This window comes from Amia ocellicauda, chromosome 8, assembly GCF_036373705.1.
Source record: "Amia ocellicauda isolate fAmiCal2 chromosome 8, fAmiCal2.hap1, whole genome shotgun sequence".
Taxonomy (NCBI): domain Eukaryota; kingdom Metazoa; phylum Chordata; class Actinopteri; order Amiiformes; family Amiidae; genus Amia; species Amia ocellicauda.
Genome location: NC_089857.1, coordinates 30,410,232 through 30,429,099, shown reverse-complemented (window position 1 = coordinate 30,429,099; position 18,868 = coordinate 30,410,232). Strand labels below are relative to the sequence as shown.

Genomic DNA, 18,868 nt, shown 5'->3' with positions numbered 1-18,868 from the left:
ACATACCCTGGGGTAGTCCAGTTCAAAGAAAGTCTCCAGATTGTTGATGAGGTTGGGGTCTACTCCTTTCAGGGGTTTGAGTAGCGAGACCCCGGCCAGCTTGCTGTAAGGCTGTTTATCTGTGGCCTTCTTGTTGAGATGGAGGCGGCTGCAGGAGGGAAAAAGAGGGTAGATCATTAGTACTGGGATAGAACTGGATAAGGTCACTAAGAAACGTTATTACTGTGAATTTCCAATCAGAGCCTATAAACTGATCCTAGCCATAGGAAATGTGCTGGCCAGTTTAAAGCACTTGAGGAGAAATCCATGAATTGAATGCAGGACACTGCTGAACAAGCAAAAGAGAAGGACTCGGACACTGTTTTGACACCTAACAATGCACTCTGGATATCCAGAGTACATGTGCACTTTAGTTTACCATTGGCTAAAATAGGTTAGGTCTTCATAACCCACAGATTAACTAATGAAATAATTAAATAAAAAAATGCAAACACAGTCTAATGTACTTTCAAATGAGAAAAAAATAATAATAATGGACCAAGGGGCACAGCAAATTAAGTGGAAATATATTAGGATTGAAGGCAGGCATGACAGCCCAAATTCTCTCCTCTCATCCATAAACGGTTTCAATTGCAGGCATTGTGCACTAGATTTATTTAAGGCTGAAATGGTTTGTTATAGTAGACATCATATATGATTTAAATGCATTTATCAATATCTTTAACATCACAGTTTTTCATATACAACAATCGTGGATACAGGAAAAGTTGATATGGGTTATTCTCAGTTCTGCTATACCATGGAAACTGCCTTCAGTACAAATCACTTCTTGCTGAAAAAGCACTTAAGTGAAGGTATTGTCTGCCGTTAATTGAGTCAGCTTGAGTTAGGACAGCATGTAATTACCATGTTGGGATGTGTGATGTAAAATCATAGCCTTGCATTAACTGCAACCAGTGATAATGAAGCTATTAATGCATTTAAATGGCTACATTGAGAAAATTAGTGTTTTATCCCATTGAAATTTTAATTCTGACAAAAAGCATTAAGAATTATGTCTAAAAAAATAATAGATAAGGTGAGAGTGGTTACTGTGCAAATGTTGATTTTGTTTTTAAACATGTATAGAACTTGACATTACAAAAGCAGTTCCTGTCAGGTTATACTGCAAGCCAACTCAAACTGTGTAATTCAACCCACCAGAGCAAAACAGGGTCAACAGAGTACAAAGAAATGTACAATAAATAGCATTGCATTTGACATGTCCCCTTGAATTGGAACCATGGGCACACTTCAAAATTACATTTACAAAAATCAATTAATAGGCTATACATTGCCACAAATTAGGCAATATAAAGAGATACAAAAACAGCTTCTGCTTTAGAAAATTACCTGCGCTTGTGGTACTGCTCTATGATATAATATGATAAATAATTTGTATGCTTTATAAAATTTAACTACTCACAATTTGTCCTTAATATTACACAAACAATATTAATAATGTAATGAGTTGCTAAGTTACAATTTAAGTAATGATATTGAAGATACGTTATGCATTCCTTATACAGGAACAGCTGTGGCCCAAGAAAGCTGTTTGTTTTGACTTGCTATTTTGTTTAGATTTGTTTACGCAGGACTATTTTTCATCAATTTGTGTAGGATTTGAAACAACATACAAACAAAAACCAAAACGCCACTTTTGCAGAAGTCACAAAAACATTATGCTAAAGTGGTATTTTTTCTCTACTTTAAATTAAATTGTGTAGGCTAATGTGTAAAGGATTTTTTTTTTTAAATCCCTTTTTACCCCCCGTGGGCGAAGCCAAACATTTCAGGAAATGACTGGTATGTTAAAAGTAAACTAAAGGATTTACAACAATTTGAAGCGATCTACAAAACATTGCACAATTCTGTACTTTTGTTGTGCTTGTTTTCTTTAAGACAAAACCAAAAGTTTGCAATTAAGGAAAAAGAAAATATGAATGCCATTGCTTTAGTCCCTTAATCATTAAGGAAGGTATCCTTGAGAAACAGTAGGTGAAAGCTTATCTCAAATGAATGCTGCAAAAATAAAGTCCTTAGTGATTGCAGTATTCATGAGATAAGTAATGTTAAAGCTGTGTTTCAAAGATTTCTCATAAAGCATCGCTATACCTTTGTGCCACAAAGGCTCCAAACACGAGGCCACTTACGCAAAGAAAAGCGGTGGAAAGTCATGCATTGTCAAACCTTTGACCTTCATTAACTTACTGGAACATAACCCTTAATGCTTAAAAACTTCACTTAAGCTATACCATGATGAAACTGACATGGCCACAGTTCCAACTTAGTAAAGGAGTAACAGTGTGCCATCTCTGCTAATTGCCATTGTTCACAGTATACTCTCGATGTTGGTCAGAGTTGTTCTTACGTGACCAGAGAACGTAATGAGTTACCTAATTTCTGGTGGCTGTAAGTTTTATTTGCCAACTCATAGACCTAACAGACACTAATGACATTTGAATGAGAGGGATTTTATTGTTCATTTGGCATTTTGAGGAGATTGATTGGGGTGTCATGTTTAACGGGTACACATGCCCTGGTTTAAACTGGGGTTTTAAATTCCTTTAACACAGATTATTAAATTAAAATGATTGCTATGTGTACAATTAATACAGTGAGGGAAAAAAGTATTTGAAGGGGTCAAATACTTATTTCCCTCATTAACATGCAAATCAATTTATAACTTTTTTGAAATGCGTTTTTCTGGATTTTTTTGTTGTTATTCTGTCTCTCACTGTTAAAATACACCTACCATTAAAATTATAGACTGATCATTTCTTTGTCAGTGGGCAAACGTACAAAATCAGCAGGGGATCAAATACTTTTTTCCCCTCACTGTGTGTATATGTGTATATATATATATATATATATATATATATATATATATATATATATATATATATACACACACACACACACTTTATATATATATATATATATATATATATATATATATATATATATATATATATATATATATATATATATATATATATATATATTTTATTTTATTTTATTTTTTTTTTCCCCCAAGCATAAGCCGTCTTGGCCTGTTTCTGCACTTACTGGACAAAGGTTGAATCATTTATATTTATATCACAAATAACAAAAACCGAATCTTACTGTCCGTCCTATATTGCAAATGCCCAGCTCCATTTCTTCACAGTGTAAACTACAATGCACAAAATAATCTCTGCTCACCATCTCTTAAGTTTCGAAAATGTAAAAAACACAGCATTGTTTCAATGTGTTGGGAACCCAGATACAAACTCTGAATCTGAAAACACTTCTATTTGATGCAGAGTTCAGTCTGCACTACAGATTTTCTTTAACAAAATAAAATATTCAACTGAATCTATTCTACAGTGAATCTGCTGCGAACACCTGCCATGGTCAAAAGGGGCTTGGTAGCTTTAACCACCAAGCTGCCCAAGTCTCCCAGCTGGTTTCCGGAGCATAGCCGAGCTCAGCAGTACTGTAAGTGAAAGTCACACCACCTTACTACCACTCTGGATGCCTGCATGAAAGGAGATCTGTTGGCTTCGGCCTCCATCCTATACCTAGGAGAGCAAGTGGACCCAAAAAGGAAACTGGCACCGATACAACGTCCCAGCTTCACAAACACTGGACGGCAGGCCAAGCTTGGCACTCAACACAGTCCGGCCATTTCCAAGATGAAAAACATGCATCAAGAAAGCAACAGTAATTATTTAATCCAGTGTATTTTTTTACAATTTTTCATCTATAATAATAAAGACAACATTCTCTATATACTCCACTGCTATACATCACATGGAAGGGGAGGTAATTAATTCCCTTTTAATGATGAAAAAAATATCTTGTCACATGCGATTTGAAGATTTATTGGGCAAGAACTATATCAGTTTTATCAAGATCAATTTGCAGAAGGTCAAGACAAATCCATCAACTCAGTTACAGGTGGACCACACAGGGATAGAAGAAACCCCAATCTGACCAACAGAGAGACAATAATAAAGGGCTTAAAGAGGAACTAGCATGGCTCCTAAAATTATGATGTATGGCATTTATTCCCAGTTCAAGTAAGCAACATTTAACACTTTAAAATGGAAAATTAACCAAATAATGGCAGATGTGCTGGAGCCTACATTTTCTCACTGAAAATGAACTCATTAATCTTGTCAATTTGGCTGTTATTGTTAAGATTAGATAATAAGATTTGCCATCAAGGAACTCGAAGAATTACACAACAGCACACTGACAGACTGAAGTTTAAAGAGTGCCAATTTAATGGAATGCAATTGTTAAAAAAAAAAAAAATGTTGAGAACATCACATCACAGTGATTTAATGAAAAAATAGACAGATTAACAATGGTAATGATTGCTTTTAACACAGGTAGTGACAGGAGGAATAAACATTAAATGATGAAAGTCCTAATTATAGTTCTTAAAGAGTCTTGCGGCTGGTTTCAAGGAACAAGATTAGCACTAGTCGATTTTATTTTATGTAGGGTAGTCCAAGACTAGTGCAAATCAAGGTTTGTAAAACTAGCTGTTGACTTTTAAACCTGGGTTTAGATTATGTGGTGTTATGTAATATTTTATAATTTAAATATTTTTTGCCCTTATACTGTGGGCAATTGTTCATAATATTACAGACAGCAGACTTTCCATGAAGGTCTGAATTCTTGTATGCTAAAATTCCTTGTCTGTTCTTGGCTGTCATCAATAATTTAGGCATCAGGCAGGTCATACTAAGTAGTTTACTGATTTACCTGCTAGGCATTTACAATCTTGAAATGAGACAATAAAGTGATGTCACAGGGAGTGTGTACATTGGAACATTTTGCTATGAATACTACAGTATCATCCGAAACTCGCGGCAAGTTAAGCACAAAACAGGTGCCACATTCTGAATCTGCACATTTTCTGTCCTGAATTAATGTTGCTGCAATTTTAAATTCAAAAGACAAATTGCTGTTACACTGGTGAGAACACTCAAAAAGAGCATCATCCTGCTCCTGGAAGGATCTCAATGTATCAGTCTCACCAGTATTCCTTGGCAGCCCATGCAACGCGTTTTTCACTTTTCCTCTCTCTTAGTTTTCCATTCCAGATCTACACTGAGATTGGTAGTTGTAGAGGTCTAAAGGTTCAAAGTTAAAAGAAATGTTCTTCAATGGCAGTAGCTCAGATTAACCCTATATTCTAGGGCACAAAGGACAGAAGAGTGATTTAAATGGATACACTGCAATTAGTCTCTTCAATTTCTACTCTATCTCCAGGAGCCCTTCTAAATGTTTGATTCAGCAATTTTATTGGTGTAAATGTGTACTTTCATTAAAATATATGACAGATTAAATGATTATCTCCTAAATTACTTTTAACATTAGGTGGGTTACTCTACAGAAGTAAGAAGTATTCTAATTAGGAAAGTATGGTATCCTCCAAATTCTTACTGGTGTTCACACTGCCTTTTTAAAAACATTCTATAATAACCAGATATTTGTCTTCGGTAAAATGGAAAGCCATCAGGAAGAGAGATATAGAATAATATCAATATTTAACTTATAATAATGTATTAAGCGTATAGTTACTTAAATAGGCCCTATAATGCATTCTTTTGCCTCACTTTTGAGGTGTACCTAATAAAAGTGGTCAGGGAAGGAGAATAGCTGCATAAAGATGTATAAAATCATAATTTTCTGGAACCATGGTAATTCCCCTTTAAAAACCAAGACCAAAGGAACACCAGATTAATACTTGCCCAGGAGATAAGGAGAATGAGCCAGGAGATAAATTAACGTCTACTTAAAGGAACTTTTGCATTCTTGGCGATTTCAGCTAACAGGTTGTAATAGGGCTTTTAATAGCTCTCAATGTGGTAATAGTTGTACTTTATATAGCGAGTGCTGCCTCCCAGCAGGCCCAGCTCAAATTAAGTGCCGAAACAAATTTAATTTCCTCTGCCAGCCTCAAACTGCCACATCCCTCCATCCTGCAATTGTTTTAATTTAAAAACTAAACTACACTAATATTCTGAATTATGCCACTCTGAACTTTCCAGACAAAACTACATTGTGTCGATAGAAACTAAAATAATAGTAACCTTATTAAAACGTCAATGATGCAATGTGACACTGTACTAAACTATTTTTTTGTGTGGGGGTTTTATTTTCCCTCTTTGATGGGTGTCATGGTGGCTAAAATGTAAAGCTTAATAAAAACAGGGCAGAAATTAGGAAAAGTCACCTACTACAGCAATTTACTGAATTCTGACATGAAGAGGTTATTGAAGGTTATTTTGCAAAACATGCCTAGTTTATGAAATGCACACCAAACACTTCTGAGCTCAGACTTAAATCTGCTCATCTGGTTAAATAGGCCTGTCATGATTTCTTGATGAGACTAGGAGGAGATGCAATGGGTGAGGGGAATGGTTTTAGGGTTGGTGTCTCTGTAGAACATAGCTACAATACAAACATTTATATATATAAAAAAAAAAAAGCAAATGTTTTTAATGTGCGGTTCTGGGCCCAACATAATACATTAAATAAATATGAAGTATTCTGTCTTGGAGGCAGTTTGGCATATCATCACAAAGCACTGTACTGAAAAAAGCAAACTGACTTCTTTACAGAGATATCCACACCGAATCTACTTGTACTGTCAAACCATTTTAAGTAAAGTTTTGACTGCCTGGTTAGGTTCCGTCCTTATCCCATGCACTAGCAGTGCCACAGTCACTGCCTTTGTACTTCAAAGCAAAACTGTCACCTCACCATTTTAGACACGTTTTTAATTCTCAAATACTCTTCACGGGGGGGGGGGAATCATGCTGTGTATTTACCGGACCCAAGAACCTCCACCAATAAGAACAGTTTCCCAAAACAAGTCTGACTTTATTCTGGCAGGGTTTTGTCTTTAATTTTACTGAAAGCCAGACAAACCCAATGCTAGCTGCACAGGATCTGTTCAAAAGCATTCAACTGGAATAGAATGGGGTTGCTGTGTGTCTTTTATGCTCTATTTAATATGAGAAGTTGCTTAGCTTCCCCCTGCATATTTCCCCCTCATCTCTCTTATCAGACCATTAGTTTAATGGAAATGCTCCACCTTTGGTCCCACTATAAGAGGGTTCTGCTGTTAGTTATTCTTTGTAATTGGGATACCCAAGACACCATTAAAAATAAACTGAAGGCTCCTATATAGATTTTATTTATGTATTTATTTATTTGGTTCAATGGATGAGAGGGTGTGGCTAAACAGCTTTTTATATTGTAAGGATAAATAAAGGAAGTTATTATCAGTCAACCACAAGGGTATTCTAGGAAGCCATTGCAGAGCAGGTTATATCATGTTAGATTTATATCCTGGCTTACATTTATTTTCTTAAAGTTCATTACTAATACAACAGCAGAAGGATTCAAACATTTTCACAGAACCTCATTGGTAATAAAAACATAAGGGAGGGAAAGTAGACCTCCACTGTGTAGCAATATTGATCAATTTCTATTTTTATAAGCTACAGGCTCTTGTAGAATATCACTTATTTTGGGTTACACTTCACATGTGCATCTGTGTATAAACTTATTCAAAAGTTTCGATGTATCAGTGTATTTCATATATTGTATAATAGGGCTCACTGGGCAGATGACTTTAACATTACTTCCCTAGACTTCAGTGTACAAATGCTGCCCAACACTCAGACACCAGCTTTCTGATACAGTGGGTTCGTCAGTTGTCCCAGCTGTGCAGACCAGTCTCTCCGAGGTGTGCCTGGGAAGATTGTTTGAATTCAAGTCTGATAGCATACACTAAACAATCATCAGCTTCCTGTACACACAACAGCCTGCAGCCCAAATAATCTGAAATGGCTAAAAGTAGTTTGCAATGATAGGCAGGCTATCTTCATAGAAAGTTGTTTGTCAGCTTTGATGCATCTGATGAACCAAGCACACAGTAGGCCTATATGCAGTACATGACATTGATTTTGATCGATGAATGGGAAACATGTTGCTTTGCTTCAATCTCCCTACAAACAAATACACAATGATATTCTGAATTAATTGTGCATGCATTCTCTTATCTTAAATGCAGCAATCATGAATTATCGATAGCTGAATGAATCAGAATCCAAACTGGTTACGTCAATGAACGATCTGAAAAATGACATCACATTAAATATGTTTCCATGAATGGTTTATTAATAGATTATTAAAATGTATTATTTTTTTCTCCCAGTACTCAAAAAACAGGGGCATGCTTCTGCGATTTAAAATCTTACAGTTAAAAGTATGAAAAAACAGGCATTAAAACAAATAAGAATTAATTCTAACTATTTCATTTATCCTAGATTACCTTCATTGCGAGTTTCAAGAATTTCTTTTTTTTTTTTAATACTTTTCAAAATACTTGAATGGCCTTTAACCCAATGCATTCTTCTGTTTTGGGCCACATCCAATAACATGTTGAATACCTAGGACTTCCTTCTTCAATTTATTATGTTAGTACTTGCTAGAGAATTATGGGAAGAAGAAAAAAGCAAACAAAAAAAACATTCCATTCCATGATAAGATCTTATTTCAACAGTAATATGCTATTCCTATTTTACTGGAAGTACTCTTTAGGTCTTTCCAAGAACATTGGACAGGGAGAGATCTAATGATAATAATAATTAAATATTGCTAGCATTTACTTCACATTTCAGACCCTCTCAAAGTATCTAAATGTGGCAATTCTGCTGCTAATGTAAATCAGGGGGACACTGGTGTTAGTCATTCATGAGCCCATGCCAACAACAGAATGAACATCACTTAAAGCTCCTCCAGGCATTCAAGTTCGGACATTGCTAAAGAATGGGCAAGAAGCAGCTTCTCAAAGCTTGTGAAGACCATGGAAGACACAAACAGTGACCCATAGGTACATTTCTGAATGCATATTTGGTAGTCCCTCTCCGACTGTGCTAATAATATACACTGCCCAGATCCTTGCCATCACAGTTTCATTCTGACAGAAGCAACAGCAGCAACAATTCTGATTGCCCTTGATTTACTACCTTCAAGATAATGGAGGGAAAGAAAAAAGGATGCACAGCCTTTTAATTGTTAATTGCAAGTGTTTCAGAAACCTTGAATGTAAAAAATGCAAGGCTCAGCAGTGTCCTGAAACATCAGCATTTGAAAGATTAGATTATCCAAGGTCAACTAAAAGAAGGACTCACTTCCACATTCCTACACATTCCTTAGGCAGCCACCCAACAGAACTTCCAGCTCAATCCTAAAAATAATAATGCAGACTTACAAATACAATTAACTTTGTGAAGCAATACTAATTGAAAGGTAGTGTTTGATCAACCCTTAAAATTATGTTCTTCACACTAGAAACACGCAAAAAACAACTGCAAAAAAAGATTCTTAGGAATCAGGAACAGAAGAAGTTTAGTTTCCCATTGAAATCATGCAAGGGGAGATCAAAGGACACTTATAGATTAATACAGGGATCCAAAGGCACACCTTTTTCTGTGTCTTCAACTACTGACAGAAAGCTAGCCTCAGGACAAAGTCAAACTTGTATCGATTCAAAATGCAAGCACATGGTGGTTAGGAATATCTGGAACAGGAAACAAAAAACCCATCTGATCTTGTTTTGGTACAATTGTTGATAACATAGGCAGTGTTCTAAAATTGTATTAAGCTAGTTATCTTTGTACTGCATTTAGCATCCTATATAGCTGTACAAGAAGGTCTGTAATAATTGAAATGCCTCTTCTGTGTTTGTACAGAAACCGTGACAAAGTATGCATTACAAAATTCCTTTAATGCTGAATATTTTATTGTGAGTATTAAGTGTATTTTTTTTTTTTTAATACTCCTTGCCAGTATAAATAATTAATCACGCAATGTGTACCACACACAAATGACCCAGCTAAGCTACATGTAGGCCTATAGTCCATTTTGACATTAGAGTCACAGAAAATGAAAATTCAGCAGAAACTTGTTTAATTGAAATAAAAATAATAAAAATAATAATTGATGCAAAATTAAAAGGTTGAGCCTCCTACACAACATGTACTAGCAAGTAGCTTAGTTCATAGCCCGTGGTAACTGCTTATCCTGGCGAGGGTAGCGGGGCGCAATGCAGGAATACACCTAAGACAGGACGTCAGTCCATCACTGGGCAAACGCGCGCACACGCGCGCGCACACACACACACACACACCTACCTACCTACCTACAGGGCAATTTAGCATGGCCAACGAACCTAACCTGCATGTCTTTGGACACTGGAAGGAAACCGGAGTGCCCGGAGGACATGGGGAGAACATGCAGAGAACATGCAAACTCCACACAGACAGGCACCCCGAGCCGGGACTCGAACCTGGGACCCCTGGAGCTGTGAGGCAACAGCACTAACCACCGTGCCACCAATGGTATAATCATGCAACTTCATTCTCTACAGGTCTAGTATATTTTAGAGAATAAAACACATGATCCGCTTGTTAAATATAGTATGGAGCTATTACACCTTTAAAGGCAGGGAGTGACAGCAGAAATAAAATTTGAGCTTTCATCATTAACATTTACCCTTTGTTCAAAAGAATGCGGTGCTGCAGGCCTTCTCTTTTTAAGAGCTGTATTTTTTTTAAAACATCAGATCAATTTGATTTGAAATTAACAAATAAAAACATTGAGAAAACCTATAAAACTCATTAAATAAGCAACAATGCTACATCAATAATCCGGCCAAGACACTGACAATATCAAGATCTGTAAAGGAATACGTCAAGGAGACACAATCTCTCCAAAACTCTTTACATAAACTTGTGTTCAAGACTTTGGACTATGAAAAAAGGTCAACCCTGGTCCTTGAGATCCACAAGGCCTAGAGGTTTTGGTTTTATCCAGATTGTTAACTGCTTAATTGATCCAATTGTAGCAGAATGTCTCTGTGCTCAATGTATCCAGTGATTGGTGATTTGGAGAGGCCTATAAAACCTGTGGCACAAAGGACACATTGAAGTAAAACAGTGAACTGTGGATAATTTCTAAATCATGCTCAGAGTGTCATTTACTTTTAAAATAAAACAATGTAACCTGATAGACCTAACAATGTCTGTATTATTCAAATTAATTAAACGGGGGTCAGTTCTCAGATGGATCTGGAGGGACTGAACTGGGGCTGGCAGATATTTTCAATCTCTCCTTGTAACTGACAGGCATTGGCAAATTGAATAATTTATAGAAAACGACTTAAAAGATGAAGGCACTATTTCAGTTTGGCACATAGTAAAAGGTAGCATGTGTATTTGTTTTAAATATTTTATTTGGAATTTGTTAGGATGTTTTTTTTATTATTCAAAATCCAAAAAAAAAAGATTAGGCCTAATTAATTGCTATGCCACCAAATTATATAGATTTCTCCATTCATAAAATGCAGACAAGGTAAATAAAGTTAAATTCAATCCGCATATAATTCACCCAAATATCGTCTTATTCTTAAATGTTGCACTTTCACAAAGCAGGATTTTTTCCTGGAAACTGGATTTTATTTAAAGAATAAGGATATCTTGGCAATATTATTGTTTTTTTTTTCTTAGTATATGTCTGGCAGCCATGTACAACAATATAAAACATGCCCAATTCACAATCAGCCAAAAGGAGAGCTGAAAAACACGATTTCCTTTCTAAAAAAAAAAAAAAAAAGTTATACTGTACGATAAATCTCAGAAGCATCAACTTTCAGTTAGTTGTAGTTTTTTTTTTTATTTGAGTCATTTGATAAGCTCAATCTAATACTAGCACTAGATTACCGTTACTGACTCTGATCCAGCAAATGTACTTTAAATTTAGATTCCCTACATCTTTCGCCCACAACAGCACACCGTTCCTCCACTTTTGACAGACCAGTAAAAGAAGAGGCAGGAAGAAAGAAACAAAAAAAACAAAAAAAAAATAATGTCAGTATGTAAAATGGCTAGGGAAATTACAATAACTTGGGGATACTGTATGAATAGTAAGAAAAATCTGAGGCACGACAATGATGTCAGTCATGGATTATAAAAATAATAATATACTATAATATACTATTATAATTAATATTATTAATAATGATTTATTTCTGAGCAGACACCCTGTTCAGTGCGACTAACAATGTAAGAGCAATAATAAAGTAAAGTTCAAGGCATAATGCAATTTTACAAATTCCAATTTACACAAGTGTATACGAGATATACAGTAAACAATATATAAGTCTTACATCCTAGATTGTAAAAGCTGGTAAGTGCAGACAAGATGTCACAGTTAAGAGCTAAGGGAAAATGGGCATGGGGAAATCAAAATAAACAATAAGAGTACTATTGTTTAACTTTAATTTTATAGTTAAAGGGGTTGGTTTTTGTGACCTTATTAAGGTGCTTATAGAATCAAACTAGAAAATCCAATACACATTACTTATTTATATTGAGCAACACAAAGTTATGAACCATACTAGTTCCCCTGTAAAACCATTTTGATAATAAAAAAACAGAACATTGTATACTTCTGCATAGAAATGTGTTATGTGAAACTCACAGTTTAAGGACTAACATGTCACATGTCATGTTGAGTCACATGAGACTCAAACTGAAAGTAAAATCTGCATCATTGCGAACAATTGTAAGTGTATCAGGCAAGGCTCAAAGTTGGACAGAATCCTAAGGTGCATTTAGTTCCTAGACTTCAATATCTGGTAGCAATCATTTTAAACTGCCAAAAAAAAAGTGCCCGGCTAATAATGCAATGTTTTACTAATTTAAAAATAAACGCATACAATTAATTTACTAATCATATAAAATGTACAAAATTCTTTAATAACCAGACATTTTCGGACGTCTCTGATAAGGCAAAAAGCCATCACGAAAACTCCTTTATATATTCATATTTAACTTACAATAATGTATTAGGTAGCTAATTTAAAAAAAATCCATTATTTGGCCTCACTTTTGAGGTGATCCTAATTAAAGCTTGCTGACAATAAAGGAAGCTATGGTCAGTGGAGCAGAATAGCTGCTCTCCCCCTGAAATACATCCAAGAAAGAACAACAGCCAAACTTATAATGTAAATTGCACAGAATGTTGACAAAAGACTTGTGGCTAGCTCAAACTGAATTTCAAACCTTTAATACTAAATCTTTAATATGGAAAATACCCCAAAAAAAAACACTTAAAACTTCCTGATACTGCCAAATCAAGCCTGTGGGGAGACATCTAATAGAACTTACTTTGTCATTACATGTTGCTTGCACCTCTGCCACTGATCCCATGTCACCAGCTGTGAATGCAACGTTTTTATACCTTAATGGAATACCCGCAAAGAAAATGCCTCCTCAAATGTATTTAAAATACCATCAGTATTTGCATGGCTTATAGCTTGCAGGCTGATTAAAGCTTGGCCATCGGCATTAACAAATCATGCACATGCCGTTTCAGTTGTTTGTGCCTCGATCGGCCAGTACAGATGTGTACGGTCGAATGAAAACAATATCTTCTTTAGTGCATTGTTTTTGGGGGAATTCGGCAGACTTGTTGGTTTTTGTCTTCATTTCATAAACTCCTTTTAAAAAAAAAAAATCATAACATTTAAAATATATACATTTTGTGCCTTAGTGCTGACATTTACTAACCAGAGTTGCAGCTTACCATGACAACAAATGAGTGCATTCGCCAGTGATATAATGCCGATTTCATCATGGAAAGCAAAATGAACCAGTTATGAGTTTTTTTTCTTCTATGCAGCCTGGCAGCTTGAAAAAAAAAAAAAAAAAAATCATCAGTGAGCAGGTCACTGTCTTAACGTCTTTTTGAAGCAGTTCCAGTACTTTTTATTATTTTTCTCTCCAAGGCGAAACCATTGTATTAACCTTCTCCCCAGAGTCGCTGGTGACAAATACAAATAAATAGATGTTGTTAGACAAAAGTTGATTGCCCCTGGTGACCCACCACTCGTAAGTTTAAGCCCTGAAGCTAGGACTTTCAGGAAACCTTTTGCCTTTCCTCTTCTGCAGGAGACTCATGTTCGGACACTTGAACATCAGCAACATTCCATAGAGAATGAGGGAGAGAGGAAGAAAAAAATAAAAAATAAAAAATACAAGCACCCTTCCTCTACCACTTATTTGTAAGAAAGTCAAGATCAACAATGATGATTTTCATACCATCCCAACTGCTAAAACTGAAAAGGGAATGTTCTCCATGCAGGGTATGATATACAGGCTGCAAAGACCAGTGCATCACTTCTCAAGAACAGAAAAGCAGGCCAGACCCAACTGTATTTCATAAAGCATGGGGAAAAGTGTCATCAACAGAGAATGTATATTTACACACTTTCCTGTGTACTACATATGCACTAAAGTTCTGAGACAGATATAAAGTAAATGAAAAATCTGCAATTGCATCAGTTTTAATTCTTGGGAAGTGCGTAAGCTGAAACGGTGCTGTGGGTGATTGTGTAGAAAAAATAATAAACAGGGAAACCAGGCGAGCAGTAGGACAGATCACATAGGAAGCACTGATGCAAGATGTACGCTCACTGCGGAGTGAGTCATGCAGCGCTCCGTGTCTGAAGTCGTCATCACTCCAGACTGCTGCAGTACAACATTCCACTGAATTTCTCAATGAAGGAAAAACCCGTGGGATATTTCTCAAAACACAGACACAGCACAAGTGATAGAATGTGAGAGTGTTGGAGGGGGGGGGGGGGGGTAATCTTTCTAGCATTTAAATCATTTTAGTTTTTACATTAAATTTAGCTTATAAAGGAACTGATGAATGTATAAAAGGTGCGATTGTTTCCAATTCAAACAGAAGTGTACAGTTCCCATACATTGTTTCACCAAGTATAACCTTCTGTTTGTTGCTGGACGTGAAACCTCACAATGGTGTCCTTAATACATATTTATATAAACTAATAGGGGAGAAAAAGGGGAGTTTCTAAAAGGGGAGAAACTGCCTCAGATGTTCCACCCAGTTCAAACTTACTACAGCAAGCTTTTACCATCATGTTATTCCAGCTTTGAGGAGTATATGTATACAATACGGTTACCAACTATGTTGAAAGGATGAGCTTCCAATGCCATACCCATTTACTGCTCATTGCAATAAGAACAACAAAACTGTTAACATCTGATATCCGAACACACAGATATATAGGTCGGATAGAGACATACAGGAAGGTGCAGTGACTACTTCGGAAAACTGACTATTCACTCTTCCCTATTATCCAAAATGCATATATTTTTAAATCTTATAACAAAGATTTTTCACCAAACACACTAAATTAAAACCATTACTATATTTTTTAAACCAGTCATGACATCTCCCAGAACACACCAACTATTAAAATCAACAAGAAAGACACAGTGGGTCCTTCTCTCTTGACACTTTTCAAACCCAAACCAAACCAAAACCCCTAATCTTAAACATTTTCATTTTTTAATATATATATTTCTGACAACCAATAGGAAAAAACAGTACATCAGAAGAGACCACAGACTGTTTCCTGTATTTTTTTGCACTGCATTCACAACAAGCCAGTTAAAGTTCTGATGGTGTGCAACATATATTTTCAGGATATGCAGGGCCTTGGCAAGTTATAGTAGACTGAGGGAAATTATGTGTACATGTGTACATGATAACATTTGGTAGTTTTAAGAACAGAATCAGTTTTCAAATCATATTAGATTAAATTTCGGAAAAAATCTATCAGAATTATCATGCTAATATGAACATGGTGCTTGAATATGTATTTTAGTCCATGTTGTACTGTCCTATATGTACGATTGTATCATGTTACCCTAGAGCAGTTCCAAGGAGCGGTTCTCTAGTAATACAGTCCACTAGCACACAGCAACTAAATAAGGAATCCCCAATTCATAGACTTTATTTATGTACTGCCTGACAAGCATTTAAAGTACAGTTCAGTAATTTCAGAGAAAGGTATTGTCAACCTGTACATGAAAAGAAGATGAAAACTATTCCTGTGTGGAAATGCATGAACACTAATGCCTGAAACAACTGAATAGCAAGCTTGTAAGGAAGTCTAGAAAAGACCAGACAGACTGCAGAGGCTGCTGATAACTGCACATTTAACTTCTGTGCTAGGTGGATAATCACATCTAAACCTGAATGTTGTTGGTTTCTAAACAATGAAAATGTAAAGAATTATACAAACTTTTACAATAATAATGTGCAAGTGTTACATGGGTCCTGCTAATTTAAAATCTTTTGAGCACTAAACCGTTTCAGTGCAGTAACAGAAAGCTACACAAGGCCTTAAGTTATAGGCTGCATGTGTCACACACACACTGTACATGTCAGACACCGTTATTAAAACAAATCTCAAACATTAAACAGTTATATTTATATAACCAGGGCAGGTTTAACTCATTTCCCTGCCATTTCGCCCCTTTTCATACAAGGATAACCTGAACGTCCTTTAAAAACAGTGGAAGAAGTGTACAGTGAAACTGTTAGAGATCAGCTGGGCTCACATGACAGGGTCATGAGTAAAAGCCTAAGACCTATTAAACTGGGCTAAATGGCTACACAGACACAAAATAACTGAACTAGTTACTTAATGAGCTATAATGTTGCTGAAAGTGAATATATTAGCAGTCTATGAAGCCAGTCAAAGTAAATATTGAAAGGATGTTGTGGAACACATTCGTAAAATTAAAATTAGACATACTACATGAATTAAGCTGTGATGTAAGTGAATGAATTCTTCATCATTGTGTACGTCATTACGTCAGTCCTGTCCTTCTACGTGTTTAAGGAAGTACTGCCTGGGTATTTATATATAAATGTATCGAGGGTTGTATGAAAAATAACTAGTTTTCAATCTTCGACATATATATATATATTTTTTTTTTGTATAGAATTATGTTTTTGGACACATAACTTGCATTGATTTAAAAATATTAAGCTATAGGAAATCAATTCGCGATTAACAACAGCGTACAGCGCAAATGATATTAATTTGTTTTGAATCAGCAGAACAACGTTACGATCGCAATATCCAGTGAAGGTCTCATCCTGTCCTACACTAGGGGGTTGGCGGAATAAAATAATGTCTGTTTTGATTGAAGCTTGTCGGGCACAGTCCCTACACCTGATCCATGCCCTGTACTGTACTGTACTGACACTGGTGACAGGCGATATTGTGCGGCTTCCTGGTTACACTGAATCCCAGTGATACTAAATAAGACAACCACAGATTGGTGTTATGGCAGCAGTCCATTGTTCACATTTATTTTTAAAACAAACACTACATGTTTTAGATGTGTTATTTTGTCCCCCGCCCATTTTTTATTTTTATTTCACGGCTGTTTCATTAATCAAACTTCTCACTGAGCGCCCGTATAGCTCAGACCCAGCGCACCAGGCTAGACAACACAATTTAACAACAGATCCGTAACTCCCTTATCATACAATGCCCGCTTCCTTTCCCATTCACACGTCTCATGTTTTTTTGTATATAATCTATCGTGCATATTTCACCCCCATCTTCCAGTCAAATGATCGATAATGCGACCGTGCTAGTAACAATAGAGGTAATTCAGCGACTCGTATAGAAACCAGGGCCTCTGCCGCTGAAGTGGGTGCATTTGCGGCAGAATCCGAAATGCATCAATTTGAACACCAGAGGTGGGAAAAGAGACACACACTCACACACACCCACCGCCGCATAAATAAAAACGAAAGGGCCTGACTTACACGTAGATGATAGACATGAAATGCATGAGCCAGAGGACGATGAAGAGGATGAATCCGAAGAAGGCGAGCCCCTGTAGGGCGAGTTCCAGTAGGGCCATGGCTGTATTGGAGAAATGCAAACACACCGGGAAAGGCGCTGGCTAGGGGAGCGCTGAGGCGACTGAAGAAGAGAGCTCGGTGCAGCGGACACTGCGGGCAACTCACGCACGGCGCTGGGCGGGCCTAGCGGGCGGAGGCGACCAATAGCCGATTACGTCTGACGTTAACGCTTTCGTGTGCGTCAAACTAACCTAAGGCAAGCTGTCAGGAATCGAGCCGTCTATCGCCCCCTTACGTGTGTTAGCTGGGTCTAGAGGAATAAAGCGAGAGTGGGACCTGTTTTCTACAACCATTAATTAGACAAATAGATTGTGTTCGACATGTTTCTTGTTTCTTTATTTGCCATAATTGGGGTCGATTAATGCATTCTGGACATTAAGCTGGTGATTATTACTTTGCACCTTCAAAAAAAAGTTTGTATTCCAATCATTCCAGTTCAATTAATGTTAATACAGAAGTATATGGGTTATGCATGATTTTTATTGTTAGGAAGTGCAAATTAAAGCAGTTATACACGTGGAAAAATGCATTTCTAAATGGCAAAGGACTACTGATATTTGTTCCATACTAACATTGACTAAAATAGGAAGAAAAAGTTGTTACCAAATACAAGTCAATATACACTCACCTAATCCGATCAGCCATAACATTATGACCACCTGCCTAATATTGTGTAGGTCCCCTTTTTGCCGCCGAAACAGCCCTGACCCGTCGAGGCATGGACTCCACTAGATCTCTGAAGGTGTATTGTGGTATCTGGCACCAAGACGTTAGCAGCAGATCCTTTAAGTCCTGTCAGTTGCGAGGTGGGGCCTCCATGGATCGGACTTGTTTGTCCAGCACATCCCACAGATGCTCAATTGGATTGAGATCTGGGGAATTTGGAGTCAACACCTGGAACTCGCGATTCATCAGACCAGGCCACCTTCTTCCATTGCTCCGTGGTCCAGTTCTGATGCTCACATGCCCATTGTAGGCGCTTTCGGCAGTGGAC

The 18,868-nt window shown here is 36.7% G+C and overlaps 1 protein-coding gene across 1 annotated transcript in view; it reads right to left on the bottom strand.

The window, feature by feature from the left end:
- The window catches only part of ugcg (UDP-glucose ceramide glucosyltransferase), a 37,953-nt gene extending 19,993 nt beyond the window's left edge, over nucleotides 1-17,960 (bottom strand). Inside the window, exons 1-2 of the mRNA XM_066711018.1 lie at nucleotides 17,776-17,960; nucleotides 7-148 (exon numbers count right to left, since the gene is read on the bottom strand). Coding sequence (XP_066567115.1) covers nucleotides 7-148; nucleotides 17,776-17,873 — 240 coding nt within the window. The 5' untranslated portion in view covers nucleotides 17,874-17,960. The remainder of the gene's footprint in view (nucleotides 1-6; nucleotides 149-17,775) is intronic.
- Nucleotides 17,961-18,868: the final 908 nt, after the last annotated feature.